Source organism: Palaemon carinicauda, chromosome 1 (genome assembly GCF_036898095.1).
Source record: "Palaemon carinicauda isolate YSFRI2023 chromosome 1, ASM3689809v2, whole genome shotgun sequence".
Lineage (NCBI taxonomy): Eukaryota > Metazoa > Arthropoda > Malacostraca > Decapoda > Palaemonidae > Palaemon > Palaemon carinicauda.
In genome coordinates this window covers 301,357,421-301,373,842 of record NC_090725.1, presented here as the reverse complement: position 1 = coordinate 301,373,842, position 16,422 = coordinate 301,357,421, and the positions used below count along the sequence as shown (strand labels likewise).

Below are 16,422 nucleotides of genomic sequence, written 5' to 3'. Positions count from 1 at the left end.
TTCCTTATGCTTAATCAACCCTTTGAGAGCCAACCCCTCACCAAATAATATGGCACTAAAGCCTCAAGTACTTCATTTTGGCTATTGCACTAACTCATCTTTGCACGATTTCAAACAATAAAAGAAAGGACTATACAAAATCTATTATAGTATAGCTAGCTAAATTTCCTTTCCTATGACATATATTTTGTAAAATTTTTCCGTACATAAATAATAAAAGAGTAACAACTGGCGATCACTGGATGTAAAACACACCAAATGACGCTGAAGGGAGTAGAAAAATTGGATGTAAAATACGTTCAAAGGCACTCAAGGGGTTAAGCAAACTTATCAATCATGAAAAACAGTAAAATGAGAAGACGGATCTCCAGAAGATTATGCGAGATGACACTTCTTTCATCAAACTACAGTATCAAGATACAACTTCAAAATCCTATTCATAAGTTTATGAAAATGACTCCTGAATTTCTTCTTTTGGTTGTAAGAAGCATGCCCATCAGACTCTTTGACTTATTCTGTTTTTCATTAACTGCATCCCTAACAACACACCTGACAAAAAACTCTGTCTTCAAAGTTCCCGGCAATAGAGACATGCTCCGTATATGAAATATACATGAAGCAAGAGTCACCCCCTTACTAGCACATGATCTTACAAAAACAGGTGCAACAATGAAAGTTGGCTATATACCAAGCACAGTTGGTATACCATCTGTTGATGTAAACAAGTTAAGAGACCTTAGGATGCAATGAGTCATGATGAGGCTCCCTACTTTTTCAACAACAACAAAAAATGATAGTGTACTGTCTACTGTACTAATCATTTTAGAGAGTAAATAACTTGACATCTGGAATGAAAAGGCATATACTAAATTCTCTTCACTAATTTTATGACACAAGAGCTTAACATTAGATGGAAACTCTTGGTATGTAATTTGGTACAACATTGAGAACTAAAATAAATACTTAGTTCTTTTTAAGTTTTTTAAAAGATAAGTTTCAAACTTTCTATTCTAAAGCAGTGAAAATTACCCAACTTTACCAAAGCAGGTATATGATCTGTAAGACCTTTAAAAAAAATATTTGCAAAAACAGGCCTAAGCTCTATATAAATGTCCATAACTATGCCAAAACACTGTATTAGATGTCTAGAAACAACTAAATGAGACCACAATTAGTATGAGGAACTAATTGAAAGTCGCACATAACAGAGAGATCAGGCGGTAGCGAAACCAAAATGGCTGCCAATATACCTGTAAGGGAAAGCATCATACAAAGCGGCTAAGACTAAAATCAATAAGATTCTCAATTTAACATGTATCGCTCCCTAGAATTATCAAAACAGACAATTATAATACTCAACTTGGGAGCAGGGATCTCCAAAACATCTGACATCTTCAAAAGCACTGAAACACAATGCTATGAAAACAACACGTCTGAATCTCACTGATGCTAGAAAGGAATGAGGGAAGAAGCGTGGGAAGTGGTAGGGGTGGGGGGAGGATAGTCGTAGTAGAAGGTAGTAGCCGGATGTAGAACGGCACCTCGTAGTATCGGGGGATACTGAGGAAGGAGAGGACTTACTGGTGATGGAACTCTGGTCGGGGTTCGAACACGCCCCAGTTACTATACAGACACTCAATTAGAGTGAGCGAGCTGGGTTTATTCCTGGCATTCCATGCAACTTTTTTCTCTGTAAATTTAGCAGTATTTATACCTTAGAAAGGGTGCTATAAGGAACATTTCACGGAGCAACACAGGTCGAGCACAGAAATAGATTTTTCCTTCGTCAAAATCCCTTTATTTCATTTATAACATCAACATTTCATAGCTTAGAATATACTTAAAAGGGGAGTTATTAAAAAATAATTCTGAGTTACATTTCCAGGTGCTTAGCCAACTTAGCCTAGGCTAAATCAGTTGGGCATGAATCCTTGATCAGCTAACCTACTCTCATAGACTGCAAAAGAATAAACCACTTTCTAAATGATTTGTAGCCATTATAAAAATTTGTAACTAATACCCTTGCAAATATAAAATTAAGTTATTATATGTAAATAAAATTACTTTAAGGTACCTTAAAATTAGTGTTGGTTTGTAACCTACTTGAACTAACAAACATCATGTTAATCCAGTGATTTGTCTTATCCAACAAGACTTTCCAAATTTGTGGTGGATTAACGAAGGTATACCTAATAAAATAAACATCTATAAATCTGTCTATATACATCTATATATAGTATATACTGTATAAACATAAACATACATATATATCAATATATACATACAGAATATATATATATATATATATATATATATATATATATATATATATATATATATGCACACACACACACACACACACACACACACATATATATATATATATATATATATATATATATATATATATATATATATATATATATATATATATATATATATATATATATATATATATATATAATTGGGTCATATGACCTGGAACTAGGCCCAAAGAGGTCCTTAAGGGCTGAAAGGCCACTAGTAGAAAATTCCACAGCTGCAATTTGAAGTTAAGATAAAAAACAAAGCCACGACACAAAGATGAAAGAGAGGAAATGGAAACAAATGTAAAATATAGGGAAAATAAGTGGTTTCACGCTAGAGACCCAACGGACGCCACAACCTCTTTCAAATCATGCATCCAATGTACCAAGTGAGGTGCACCGAGGTACTGAACCCTTACGGGGAAAAGGGGAGTAGAGCAGATGAAAAGATTGTGCAAACTTGTAGAATATGAAAATAGATAAAATGGAGTGCAGATTGGTTCATACTTGTAGTCAGATGACAGAAGTACTGATTAGGATGATGATGAAAAACTGCACACACTAGTAAAATAAAGACTGAGAAGTTGAGACGAAATGGGAGCAAAACTAAGCTTATAAGTAAATAAAAACCAGGAAGATCAAGCAATAAATTTTAACATGGACAATGGATGAATGAAAAGTTTCTCAATATTTGTACTGTACTTAGGAGTAAAAAAGGTCGATGACAAATGTCAGTAGGATGAGAGAAGAGGGGGGAGAAGAGTTCAATCAAGAAAGGTAACTGAATATTAAGAAAGGGCTAGAATTGTGTATTGAAACCAAAAATGGCATGTCTGGAAAGATAAGTTAAGCTAACTATCCTTACTGAAGATAAAGTGTGTGAGATACACAGCTTATGAAGTATTGTAAAATCTAAGTCCACGAATTATCTGAGATTATGTGATGGATTGAATGAGTGAGAAATTGATATACAAATAGAAGTGATAAAAATCTAGTATATATAAACAGATCAAAGAGTGTTTATAATATTTTCTTCAACAGGAAATAATGGAAAAAAAATGGGTTGGCTTAAGATTTTACACCAGAAGAGTTGGGAAGAAGGTGAAGATGAAGACCTAGAAAGGGTTAGGAAAACGGTGTGAAAGAGGTATTGGAAAGGTAGGGCCTTTGTATCAATGAAGACAAGACAGAGGTAAATGGTGAAGTGTGTAAAGGAGGTTAGCTTTTCCTCACAGAAGAGTCATCTGGAATTCACCAGAGAAAGTGCAGAATTGCATAAACTGTTGCCTTATTTTTATCACGAACAACCCACACTTTAGAGGAGACAGCTTTGCGCTTGTCTGCATAAACTTGTAGGATCTTATTAGATTAATATTTACATGGAAAATCTTGAATAATTGAAGTGATAAGCAGATAATCTTTGTTTTAAAATAGATAAAACATGGTCTAACCAGAATAAAAAGTTGTGCTACATATCTATATTGTATTCTGTACATACATACATAGTGCGTACATAAACAGCAGTAATAATTCCTAAGCTTAAGATTTATTATTAGTGGGAGGTAAGCAGAGAATCTATTGTCTCACTTCTCTCATACCAAATAGCTTAATGTAAACTCAGAATATATTCATATTCCTTTCCCTAGCATACCAATGCTAAGTAATTTTCAAATAACACTGGAATAAACAATGAAAAACATGAAAGAGAGAGAGATATTGATAACCATACACGATGAAAAACTAAAAAGAAACCACAACTTTTGTCTAAGTAGCTAATTTCAGTTTTCATAAGAAAATATATTTTGGTAAAATGATAATTAACAATGTATGATATATTGAGTGATTGAGTGATTTAGTGTAGTTACAGTTATAATGAAATGACACTAATCTTTTTTATTAATGTTCTATGATACTATTAAAGAACATAAATATTACCTTTAAGAATAGTTTAACTCTAACTGGTTTTAAAAACTAATATAAACCATTTTGGAAACTGCCATCTAAAAATAAAAAAAACAAAGTACTGTACAGTATTATTCTAAAATGCTACCATTTTAAAGATGAAAAATGTGTCATGGTAGATTTAGATTATACACAATGATCACATCTCTCAACTTCAAAGAGATAAACAAGACTTAAACACATAACCTTTCCCTTTTTAATAGAAAGTGTAACATGCAATCTTCCCAATCTATATTAGGCCTGTAGGCTAGAAAATAAGAAAAAACCCTTTTCTATACTACACAGAAGGCCAAACTCCAGCATAGAAGCTTTCACACCACAAGAAAATTCGACCCTCATACTAATTCAAAGAACACGAAATAGGGGTCACAGCTGCTTACACATTCCACAACAACACTATGAGGAGCGGCAGCAAAGACCTCACCTTAACGTAAGACAAAACTGCCTCCTTCTGTATGCTCTTGACATCTGCTCTCGTTATTTCCTCACGACTAAAATCTTGAGGTCTTGGGTGACTTGGTAATCTCTGGGAATACCCATCAAGCTGGAAGCAATGTCACTCTGGTTATGGTATAAGCTGGAACACATTCTCGTGTGGTAGCCACAGAAATCCAATACAGCTCTCGAAAAAGCAACTTAAGCTTAACCAAGCATTCGGAAGCTAATTTGAAGCCTATGATTATGAGATATATATAATGACTGCTTTTGAAAGTGTCATGAAGACCTATAATATTCAATTTAGTGTGTTATCAATCACTTTCCAAATACTGCACTTGCAAATATAATTTAATACTATAAAGAAAACAAATAATATATAGTGAAACAAATTTTCATCACTCAATGAAAAACGAATAACTTTAATAAAGGTAAAAATACATGGCCACTAGAGTATCGCATGATGAAATCCACACGTCAAGCCAATATATTAAAAATAATCACCCATAAAATGACCGAGCCAATAAATATTCTAAAATGCCAAACAATCAATATATAAACATAGGCATCAACTCACACAACAGTACCATTCAATAAACAAATTCCGCAGCCACGTCAATACCATTTCAGTTAACAAGGTTTAGTAACAAAGTAACCTTGCTGCATAAGGGAAATGCTGAAATGCATCTTCAATGCACTTTTCATCTATCAAGAAAACTATTTACAATAAAATTATGTATTTCCAATGATTAATACAAGAGCAAAATAAATTTGTTTCAAGAGTAAAATAAATTTCTACTTTTTTAAAAATTAGAAAAGGCAGATAAAACGGTTATAAAATAATTGTATACTGTGTAAGCCGAATGTAGTTTATATTAACCAACATTCCAGCAAACTCTTGTCCCCTTCAAACTACAGTAATGTAATTGTAAAGTAAAGTATTGTCTACAAATTCTTTGTACTGTACTTTTATGGATTTATTTTGTACATTTACAGCATCTTTAAAATCTTAGTTAATTATTTCATTCTTTATTTATTCATTCTCTTTCCCATTTCAAAGAGGTCCACTGTGATTAATTAGTTCTTGTAAGATATAACGTTAATCTAGCTAAAAAAACTATATTATAAAATGAAAACGTGAAGCTTTGTGAAGTAGAACAATAAACTAATAATAAACCTTCACAATCAATATTGTTTTTTCTTTTTAAACAGAAAACATGTTATGTACACTAGAAAAATTCATTTTCCTTACTTTCTTGATGAAAGACACCATTAGTATACCCGAGCTAACTTCTAAAATACATGCAGTTCACACACTCCAACTAGTTCCCTAATTTTCATTATTCATTTTGATTTACATACATATGGTATTATTAGGTTTTACACAAAAATGAAAAGCTCCATATGTGAAATGCTGACTAAATACTTAAGTACACTAAATAGAGAATATCTATTCGTCTAGACAGTTTATCAAGGATTTTGTTTAATACTCTTTTCCTGTTTCTTACTTTCTTCTGATCACTTTTTTATCCTTTGCATATACACAAACATTATATGTATGAATCAAATATTGAACCACAAACGGTTATTGATATTGACTTCACTTTACCTTTCTTTGCAATAAATGTTCAAAGGGAAATTCTTTAATGGCAAGAGCTTCTCCCAGGCCAGAATTCAAACCTTTACCTTGAACTTGGATTAGATTGGGTATATGAAATTAGGCTAAATAGCAGAATCCTAGGTTGTGCCTTAAAAATGAAATTGAACTAGACTTTAAACTTCTGGGCTACCTCAACAGATGTAATTTCATTCAAACTCTGCTGTATTACTTAAGTCAAATTTCCACCTTAATAGCTTATTCATGATAAATTATTACAAACATAGATGGCCTTTCACCTTAAGGATGGTTACTCAAATGAAGCTTCATTCATGACAAATACTTCTCCTAGACCTGAATTTAAACCTGTGCCTCAAAATCATAACAGAACCGAAGGTAAAGATAATTTAACCAAAATAAAACATCTGTGCCTCAATATTTGAATCGGAAGTCATGTGCTATTTAAAATGCGATATATTTGTAAATAGTATACATATATCTATATATATATATATATATATATATATATATATATATATATATATATATATATATATATATATATATATATATATATATATATATATATATATATAAAATAAATAAATGAATAAATAAATAAATAAATATATATATATATATATATATATATATATATATATATATATATATATATATATATATATACACATAGATCATCATCAGCTATTACTAGCTCACAGCAGAACAAAGCCTCAGACATGTCCTTCCACTTGCGACTGTTTATGGTCTTTCAATGACAGTACACACCCTCAGACTTCCTTAGTTTGTCAAGCCAACATTTTCTCTTCCTTCCCCTGCTTCCTTTACAATCTCTGGGGACCGATTCTCTCATTCTTAATCCATCCCTCATTCTCATTTTATGCCCTACTCACGTCCACTTCTTTTTCTTACATGTGGTTAGAATATTCTTCACTTTAGTTTGCTCTCATATTCGTGATAATTTTTTTTTTGTCTCTTAGTGTTATTCCCATCATTATTTTTTCAATAGCTCTCTGAGTTATAATCAGCTTATGTTCTAAGACTTTATTAAGGCTCCAAGTTTATGATGCATAAATTAAAACTGGTAAGACCATCTCATCAAATACTTTTCTTTTTATAGAAAGTGGCATTTTACTTTGCATATTCTCAAGTTATTTTCCAAAACCTCGCTATCCCACGCTTATCCTTCTATTAATTTTGGTCTTGTGTCCTGGGGAAACTCTTATGGTCTGCCCTTAGTACGTATATTTATTAACAATCACTAAAGGTTCGTCCATAAATCTTATTGGTCATCTCTGCATTTTCATTGAACATTATCCTAGTTTTACTGATATTCATTTCAGTCCTACATTTCTGTTTCTCTATTCAAATCTTCTATCACCTTTAGTAATTCCTCCAATGATTCACTAAACACAAGTATGTCATCTGCAAATCTTAAGTTGTCAAGGTATTCCCCCATTAATAGTAATTCCCATATTATCCCAATATAACTCTTTTGAAACTTCTGGGCCTGATATTAATAATTTAGAAGATGGGATCTCCCTGTCTCACTTCTTTCTCAATTGGAATTTTCTCACTATCTTTATGTAATTTTAGGACTGCTCTATTTCCTGTAAAGATATCTTCAAGTGTTCTAACTAAGATTCATGTATTCCTTGTCTCTGAAGTGATTTCATTGCTGATGAGATTTTGACATTATCTAAATCTTTATCAGTCTATAAATGTCATACATAGTGGTTTGTCATACTCTGTTGATTTCTCCATTGGCTGGTTAATTACATGGATATATTTATTTCTATGTTGTTACTATTCTTAAATTATCTTATTTTTCCTTGTTTCCTTTCCATACTAGGCTACTTTCCCGGTTGGGGCCCCTGGGCTTTTATCATCCTGCTTTTCCAACTAGGTTTGTATCTTAGTAAATAATAATAATAATAATAATAATAATAATAATAATAATAATAATAATAATAATAATAATTTGTTGAATACTCAATTCTAAAGCCTGCCTCCTCTCTTGGCAGATTAAAGTCTGCCGGTTTTTCTATTTCGTCTAACATTTTCTTTGTATATACTTTATATATCATAGAGTAAACTTATTGGACACTAATTTTTCAGGTCTTTTGTGACCCCTTTTCCAGGCTGTAGGTATAGACCATTCTTGCAGACATTTTGTGCAAGTTCAGTCAGTTTTACTACTATGAAATCTTGATTACAAAAATCAATTCTTAGGACATTTCCTGCTGCTTTGCCTTTTAATGCTTTCTTTACTTCCCCTACTGTTACGTTTGGTACCGGCTCAGGTGTTTCATTATTTTTATTGGCAAAGTTAATTCTCATATCACTATTGTAGAGCATTGTACAGAAATCGTCTGGAATTTTCATCGTTCCATTTCTTTTATTGATATTTCCATTTTCATTCTTTTAAGCAAACATCAGTTTTTGGCTTGTTCTATGTTGTCTTTTCATCAATTTGATGCTTCTTCTGTACTTTATTATTCCATCTATTTTTTATCCAATTGTGTTACTGAATGTCTTGGGTTTTTAGTTTGTCTATTGTTTTGGATAGTTTTGCCAATTCTATTTCATCTCTTGAAATTTACCCTCATTTCCAATTCTTCCTCTATTCAAATCTCTTATCATTTAATATACATACATACATAAATACATTTCATATATATATATATATATATATATATATATATATATATATATATATATATATATATATATATATATATATATATATATATATATATATTTATAATATATATATATATATATATATATATATATATATATATATATATATATATATATATATATATATATATATATATATATATATATATATATATATATATATATACTGTACACACACACAACACCACAACAAATTCAACTGTTACTAGTCCATTACAGGACATTTTAGGGGGTTGGCCAGTTTTCAGTACCACACCGACCAACTGCGGATTGGTGATGGTGGGAGATTTTTGTCTGATTTCTCACAGCAAACCAACCTAGTATGGGAGGCCCAGGCTAGTACAAATTTGCTAATCTTAGTAATATGCAACCCCCTTTCACCCTATTAAGGTAGCAGCAATCAGAAAGGGATAAATACTGTATATAATATACATACACAGTCAGCTATCATGATAGGCAGGGGTTGATTTCAAGTCCAGAACTGATTACTGAATTTGACAGAAATCGGTACAGTGGACTTGAAATGAACTTACATCCCTTGTGATAGCTCCTCCGGTAAAGTCACTGCTAGCATTGTTCCGTCCCAGAGGCAGAGTTCAAAGCCTTGCCAAGCCAAAAACATTCATCAAAAAAGAATTTCTGGTGGATATACATACTGTATATTCTCCAGGTTGAATTTGATATCAAATGCCCTCTGTGGTTGATGTATGTATACATACATACATACATATATATATATATATATATATATATATATATATATATATATATATATATACATATATATATATATATATATATATATATATATATATATATATATATATATATATATATACATATATATATATATATATATATATATATATATATATATATATATATATATATATATATATATATATATATATATATCAGTGTGTGATTTTAATAATGTAATGAATCTACATATTTTAGCAAAGTAACCACCTCATTGCAATACATTTTAACCTGGTTACACTTTTTTGGTGATTTAATACATGTAACTCCCCAAAAGTAGGGGCAAAAAAGGTAGCAAAAACTTGGATGTCAATTAGTTTGTGGATATGTTGTAAATTATTCATGATTTAGAATCATATACTAAAACCAAATTTACATGTGGTTTTTTTCACTACACAATTTAGAGCACGGTGCAGCAGTGCCAACATTTTGCCATCTGTTTTCAACTACTTTCTTTTAAAATATACTTTAAAGTTTGCACAGATATTTGTTTCTTTTGTATTATTAAAATGTCTGTGAATTGAAATAAATTCTGCTAAGCAATAATGCAACATGATATCCTTTGACAATGAACTATTTCTTTGTCATTAGGTCTGATTCTAGGAAAAATTTAATTTTCACTTTTTCTTAGACACTCTCATATTATATAAAAACACCTTAAACTTGAAATGCAAACTAATTTTCATCCAAAATTCAAGAAATCTAATATTTGGTATTGTAAGCTACAGTCTATTTATTGTTTGCATGTTTTCATGAAATAACAATAAAAACACAAAAGTTGTTTCCAAAATGAAGAGATTGCATGTAGTATTCTACAGCATTAAAAATTTGCAAGAAATGCAAACTACAATTCAAGGCAAAAAGGTGCCTAATTATTACAAGCAAACTATCGTTCATAAAATAAGCAGCAACCATGATGCTAATACTCTGCTGCTGAAATGGCATAAAGCTACTTTCTCTCAGCTACACATGCATTCACTAAACTACCAATCTCAATGCTAGATTTAACATCCATTTTCACAATAAAAATAAGTGAACAAAAATCTTTACTGCATAGGATAAATCAAAATACTACTGGCTAGACCAACATTAAAAGATATTGACAATTAAAGAAGTAGCATACAGTAATAAGCTGCATATAAATATCTTGCTAACGCCTAATCAACAGCAAAATGCATACAACAATTTTAGAATAGACAATCATAAACTATCCCAAAGTAATGCATGCAAATGAATTTCACAGTAAAGAAATCTGAATCGTTTACATTCTTAAACCAATCAACATTGATGCATACACAGAATCAAAGAAAAGGGATATCCAGAAAAATACTGTACATACCCCATTACAAGGAGGTTTCGATGCTCCCATCGGATTTGGTCTCGGATACGTGGGTACGTCAGTTCGATGCGTTAAGTTTTCTACAGATCTGTGACTGTGGGTACCATTTTCAGATGGCGGAGCACTTCCATCACCTTGGCGTCTATAAATGTTGTTGTTTTCTAAAGCTCGTCTTTGTAATTTTGCTTCGACATACTCTCTGAGAAAACAGGTGCCATTATCATCAATGGGACACTAATTGTTTAAGAAGAGCTACTTTTTATCGACTATTAACATATCATTAATCCTTATAACATAGGTAAATGCAAAGATCTATGATTCAACAAAACTTATTTAGAGCAAGTTTTATAGAAATTAATTTAAAGTAAGTTGAAAAGTTGGATACTTGGCCAGTAGCCATCTATCTCAGAGGTTTTATTTACTTTTTAACAAATTAACAATTGATCTACAAATTTCTCTTAGTCACTTTTATACTAAACTAATGCTATTAAATCTTTAAAGGTACATTATTTTAACAGGACAGTCCACACAAATCCATTCCCCGTCTGGCTCTCTTAAGCAATTACTTATCAATGTATTAAATTCAATCAGCAATAGCAAATCTTCACAATAATCTATGTTTTCATGACAACCATTACCATTTTATTCAGAGCACAAAAAACTTTCTATCCAAGCTGTTCTCTGAGGAAAAGGCATCAACTTGCACAAAAACAGATTTTACTGAAGGCTACCATTGTATCTTTACAATAACTACTTTTACTTGGCTAAGATTTATATTATGCACATTATTTAAATTCTGTTGGTAACATATATTTCTTTAAACAACGGTCCAAGATACTAAAGAAAAATTGTTTGTGGCCTTCTAACAAAAAGTACGCACTAAACTATAAATTTTATTTCTTAGATGCTTTATTCATAAAACCACTTTCCCATTGGCACTCACACTTCCAACTTTTCTACTAATTTAACAGAAGAGCAATAATACCATTAACTATTAAAAGCCTACACAAAACCAGCTAAGTAAAAATACCAATTATGAGAATATTGTTTGTGACTATATTTGTGGAGGACATAAAAATGTGTTATTCTACTTACAAAATAAATCAAATCTTCAAGTGCTAATTTTATCTATCAAAAATCTACTAAGGATACTAATTGCTAACTAAGGAATATAATCATTTTAGCCTACATGTACCTGAAAAGACCCAATTTTTACCCAAACATATCACTTTCTATCATATTTAAAACAGATGATAAAATACCAACACCCTAAAATCATTAGTTAAGTGTGTATTGTATTTACTCTGGCAGTAAAACATTTTTGCTTTCATCTATCTATCCACCAACTTTTGTCTTTATATATTCTCATATTCACCCGTAAAAGCTAAGCTGTAGCTTGTAACTGGTTATACTTGGGTTATTTATTACCATTACCTCAAAAATACCAGTTGCAAAAGCACATTAAACCTACAAACAAAAGCTGCTGAGAGGAGGAGGAGAATAAAAATGATTATGATCACATAAAAGGATAATGACAATGGTGCAGTGGGAAAACAAATGAAAAACATAGGTACTAAATATTCAATAAACAGTGCATCTGGAAGCACACACAAAAAACATCGAAAGTGCAAGCCTGATTGTGGATTCACTTGTATGTACAAATACTGTACAGTAATGCACAATAAATGCTGTAAAGGACTGTCTTAACATGAAAGCATTCTCTTCCTCTCTCTTGGCTACATACAGACAATGATAAAAGCTTTATCTATGAATATTTCCCTGGATGAGGCTGAGAAGCAAGGCTGGGACACCAACCTGTAGGTAGGAACGTGGATTCGGGGATTATGGGAGGAAGAGGGATGGTTAGGGGGAATAAAGCCCCCTCCAGGGTCATGGTTAGGAGGATGAGGGGGCTCGGGAGGGTGGCGGAGGGAGATGACCCCATTGCTGCTGTTGCTGTGGTTGCTGCTGTTGCTGCTGCTGCTGCTGTGGCTGCCACTCCCAGTATTCCAAATAGCACCACTGACGCTGAAACACAACCGATGGCCACACAATCAGCATGCACTCATGCACACACACGCTCCTCAGCTTTTTCCAATGAAAAGGCTATAATATATACTGTAGATACTTTTTTTATGGGAGATATGACAACATCGCCTAAATCAAGGTCTTGATAAAATAATGAAAAAAAAAAACATAAGGAGGCTAAAAACAAGTTTATTCTATCTCAAAGCAAACTAGACTAAAATTAGAAACTGATCTATAGACAATTAGGATGAAAAAAAGCAAAACTATATTGTGGTCACATAAAAAATGTTAAAACATTTATACTGTAATGTACCTGTAAACCAAAAATCATTGTACAATAATTCAAAGTTATGGTCATAAATGTGCTGACTAGGATTATTGCAGATTAACGGGATAAAAAGAACTGTAGGTAGGCAAGAATTCAAATGGGAAACATGCAGTATGTATAAAAGTGTGCAGGTAAGATTTAGTGATTAGAGTAAGAAATCAAATAAAACATGCAACAGGTTCTTGGCTAGACTAATGTAAATTACCATTCCATTTCACTTTGAAAAATTCAATTTACAGTTAAGAAAGATCTCTGTAAACCCTTTCCTCTCCTCTATTCCTCTAGATTTTGAAATTTTCCCTTTATGGTGTACTGTTTATAATGTGCCTTGCAAAGCTTATTATAAATGTTGTTACATACTTTTAGCATTATCCCTTTGACCCATGCCTACTCTACTCTCTAACTTTCATTTTTCAATCATTCTCTCTCCCTTTCCCAATTGTATACTCAACATCTTTAACACAACTTCTTCAAGTACGACAACTCACTGAAGAACACATTCCTTTCGAGAAGCCTATGCATCTTTGAGGTATGATTCAGGGGTGTTATTAAACTATTTGATTAAAGATAAGACCTTCCCTATGATAAAATAATAATCAAAAGCATACTAAAAGCACGATCACTCGTACATGTCAACATTAACCAGAATGATGTTACTCCTCATAAGAAATTTTAACTCTACATACAATAAACAATTCAACATCCAAAAACATCAGTCATTTCCTTTTCAGAATTTTATAAATAACCTATTTGTCAAAAAAACCAATCTCAACAAAATTTACCATTTCTATATTAAGGTGATGCTCCTACTTTTTTACATATATTGACATTTACCAAAAAAACAATAACAATTCCTGTTGTCTTTTCTCTCAATAGGCTTAGGCCTGTAGCATAGTATTGAAACAATTTAGCAGCCAATGGTAATAACCCTGGCATGGCTACAATGTACTGTCTTTTGTCTTTCAGTCTTGAAGCCGGAACTAATCCCAATCCTCTTTACATAATTTGTCAATGGCGAAGAAAGTGGGCATGTACATCAACATCGGCGAGTATAGAATTGCTGTAACAAATTCTATTATTAAAATTCGGTTTATTTCTATGAAGCTCCCCTGATGTTCATGTTGCCGACTCCTGCACTGATGGGGGTGGGTCAGTGAAAGAAAGAGATTTACAATTTATAGACCTAAAATGATACTCATTTCATACCCTAGACCCACCTCCTAGTCTATCTTTGTAACAAACAGTCTCAACCTAAAATCTAAATAATTTGATTCTCCACATTATTTTTCTAAATACCACTTTATTACTTAATCACTTATTCATATAATTTACCTGTGTTTTCTATATGAAAATTGTAATCCTAAAATGAATCAAAATATAACTCAATAAAATAAAAATTTTATTACACCTCCTCACCAACAACTATTATAGCACCTAAAAGCCCAAAAATCTTGATGGGCAAATCTGGATTCCTTTCGTATGTTGAAACAATTTCCAAAGAAAGATTCTCGCAAAAGTTAAGATGTAGCGTAACCTTAACCTTCAAGTCTTTCCTCTGATTTGGATCCAGCTCCTTGTGAGCCTCTGTGACCAAACTTTTAACAAGAACATTGCATTTTTGGACAGAGGGAATTTGAAAGAATTGTGGCAAATCTTTTGTCTTGAAACTTTTCTTAGCTCTGAATGTAGGCAAACGTCCAACATAAGATAGAGCTTGTAGCCCACTTACTTGTTTAGTAGATGCACCACTGGCAGATAAAGACTTTTAGATGTGAGATCTTTAATAAACAGATTTTTCAAAGGTTTCAAATGATAACATTCTAAACATTGTGATACTACATCTGAATAAAAAAACTGATTTGATTATCAGAGGTCTTTCAATTTGGAAAACTAAATAGATCCGCAATAATTGAAGAAACGAACAAATACATTCCTAGGTGCTCAGGTATAGTAGCCATGGATCTATAACCTTTTATAGCTGAAATGGACAGTTTTTACTTCTAAAAAAAGGAAATATAAATATTTAACAACACTATCCAAAGTAGTTCTAGACAAGAAACATTTACTGACACCAATTAGAATAAACATTCAATCGTCTTTCATAGATTATTAGTATATTGTCTTCTAGAACCTAAGATTGATACACTAGAAGACCTCAAAAACCCTTTAACTCTGATAATACACTAGACAGTCTCCATGTGGTTAGATGTAGCACATATGGGTTTGGATGTATCGCCCTTGAAAGCAGTTGTCTGAGAAGACTACTTGGATAATTCGACAATAGACACCACAGATCTGTAAAACCAATCTCTTTCAGGCAAAAGTGGAGCCACCAGAATCAGCCTCCTGTTCATAAAGACCCTGAACATGTTGATCACCTGTCTAATCAGGACAACCAGTGGAAAGACATACAGGATCAGATTCAATCAGATGACACACAAGACCAGATTCAAACAGTCCTGTAACAGGGAATCTACCTTCCATGCTAATGGATCTGGAACTAGTGGAAAAAAAACCCTCAAATCTTTTTGTTTACGAGATGTTACAAACCCATACACGTTTAGTCATCCTAACCAATTCCAAATTGCTAGAGAGACTGATGGATGTACAGTAGAGACCATTTATTTGGAAAAAAAAATGGTTTCTCATCTTAACTTATTTGCTAAAATATTTGAATTTCCAAGGATAAAAGAGGAAGAAGACTTTAACTCTCAAATGTTTCCCAGTCAATAGCATCTACACTATCTGGTTTTAGGATTCTAACCTTATTCTCCTTTGTTTCCAATTATAGGCTAATGCTGTCTTATAGTCTGAAAATACAGCAGTTCCTGATCCTTAAGGGCCTTGAACACTGCTAGAAGTCCAGGCACTTGATATAAAGAGTCGATTCTTGCCTCGTCTATTTTCCTGACAGATGGATAAGATCTAGCGTTGCTCCCCATCC

At 32.2% G+C, this 16,422-nt stretch overlaps 1 protein-coding gene across 6 annotated transcripts in view; it reads right to left on the bottom strand.

The window, feature by feature from the left end:
- The window catches only part of Lrch (Leucine-rich-repeats and calponin homology domain protein), a 68,791-nt gene that overhangs the window by 35,894 nt on the left and 16,475 nt on the right, over positions 1 to 16,422 (bottom strand). For 3 of the 6 annotated variants that reach the window (XM_068392959.1, XM_068392948.1, XM_068392978.1), the window contains 3 exons: positions 12,938 to 13,150; positions 11,123 to 11,321; positions 4,693 to 4,812 (listed from right to left, as the gene is read on the bottom strand). In XM_068392959.1, coding sequence (XP_068249060.1) covers positions 4,693 to 4,812; positions 11,123 to 11,321; positions 12,938 to 13,150 — 532 coding nt within the window. The remainder of the gene's footprint in view (positions 1 to 4,692; positions 4,813 to 11,122; positions 11,322 to 12,937; positions 13,151 to 16,422) is intronic. The other 3 variants (XM_068392973.1, XM_068392955.1, XM_068392968.1) reach the window with 2 other exon arrangements.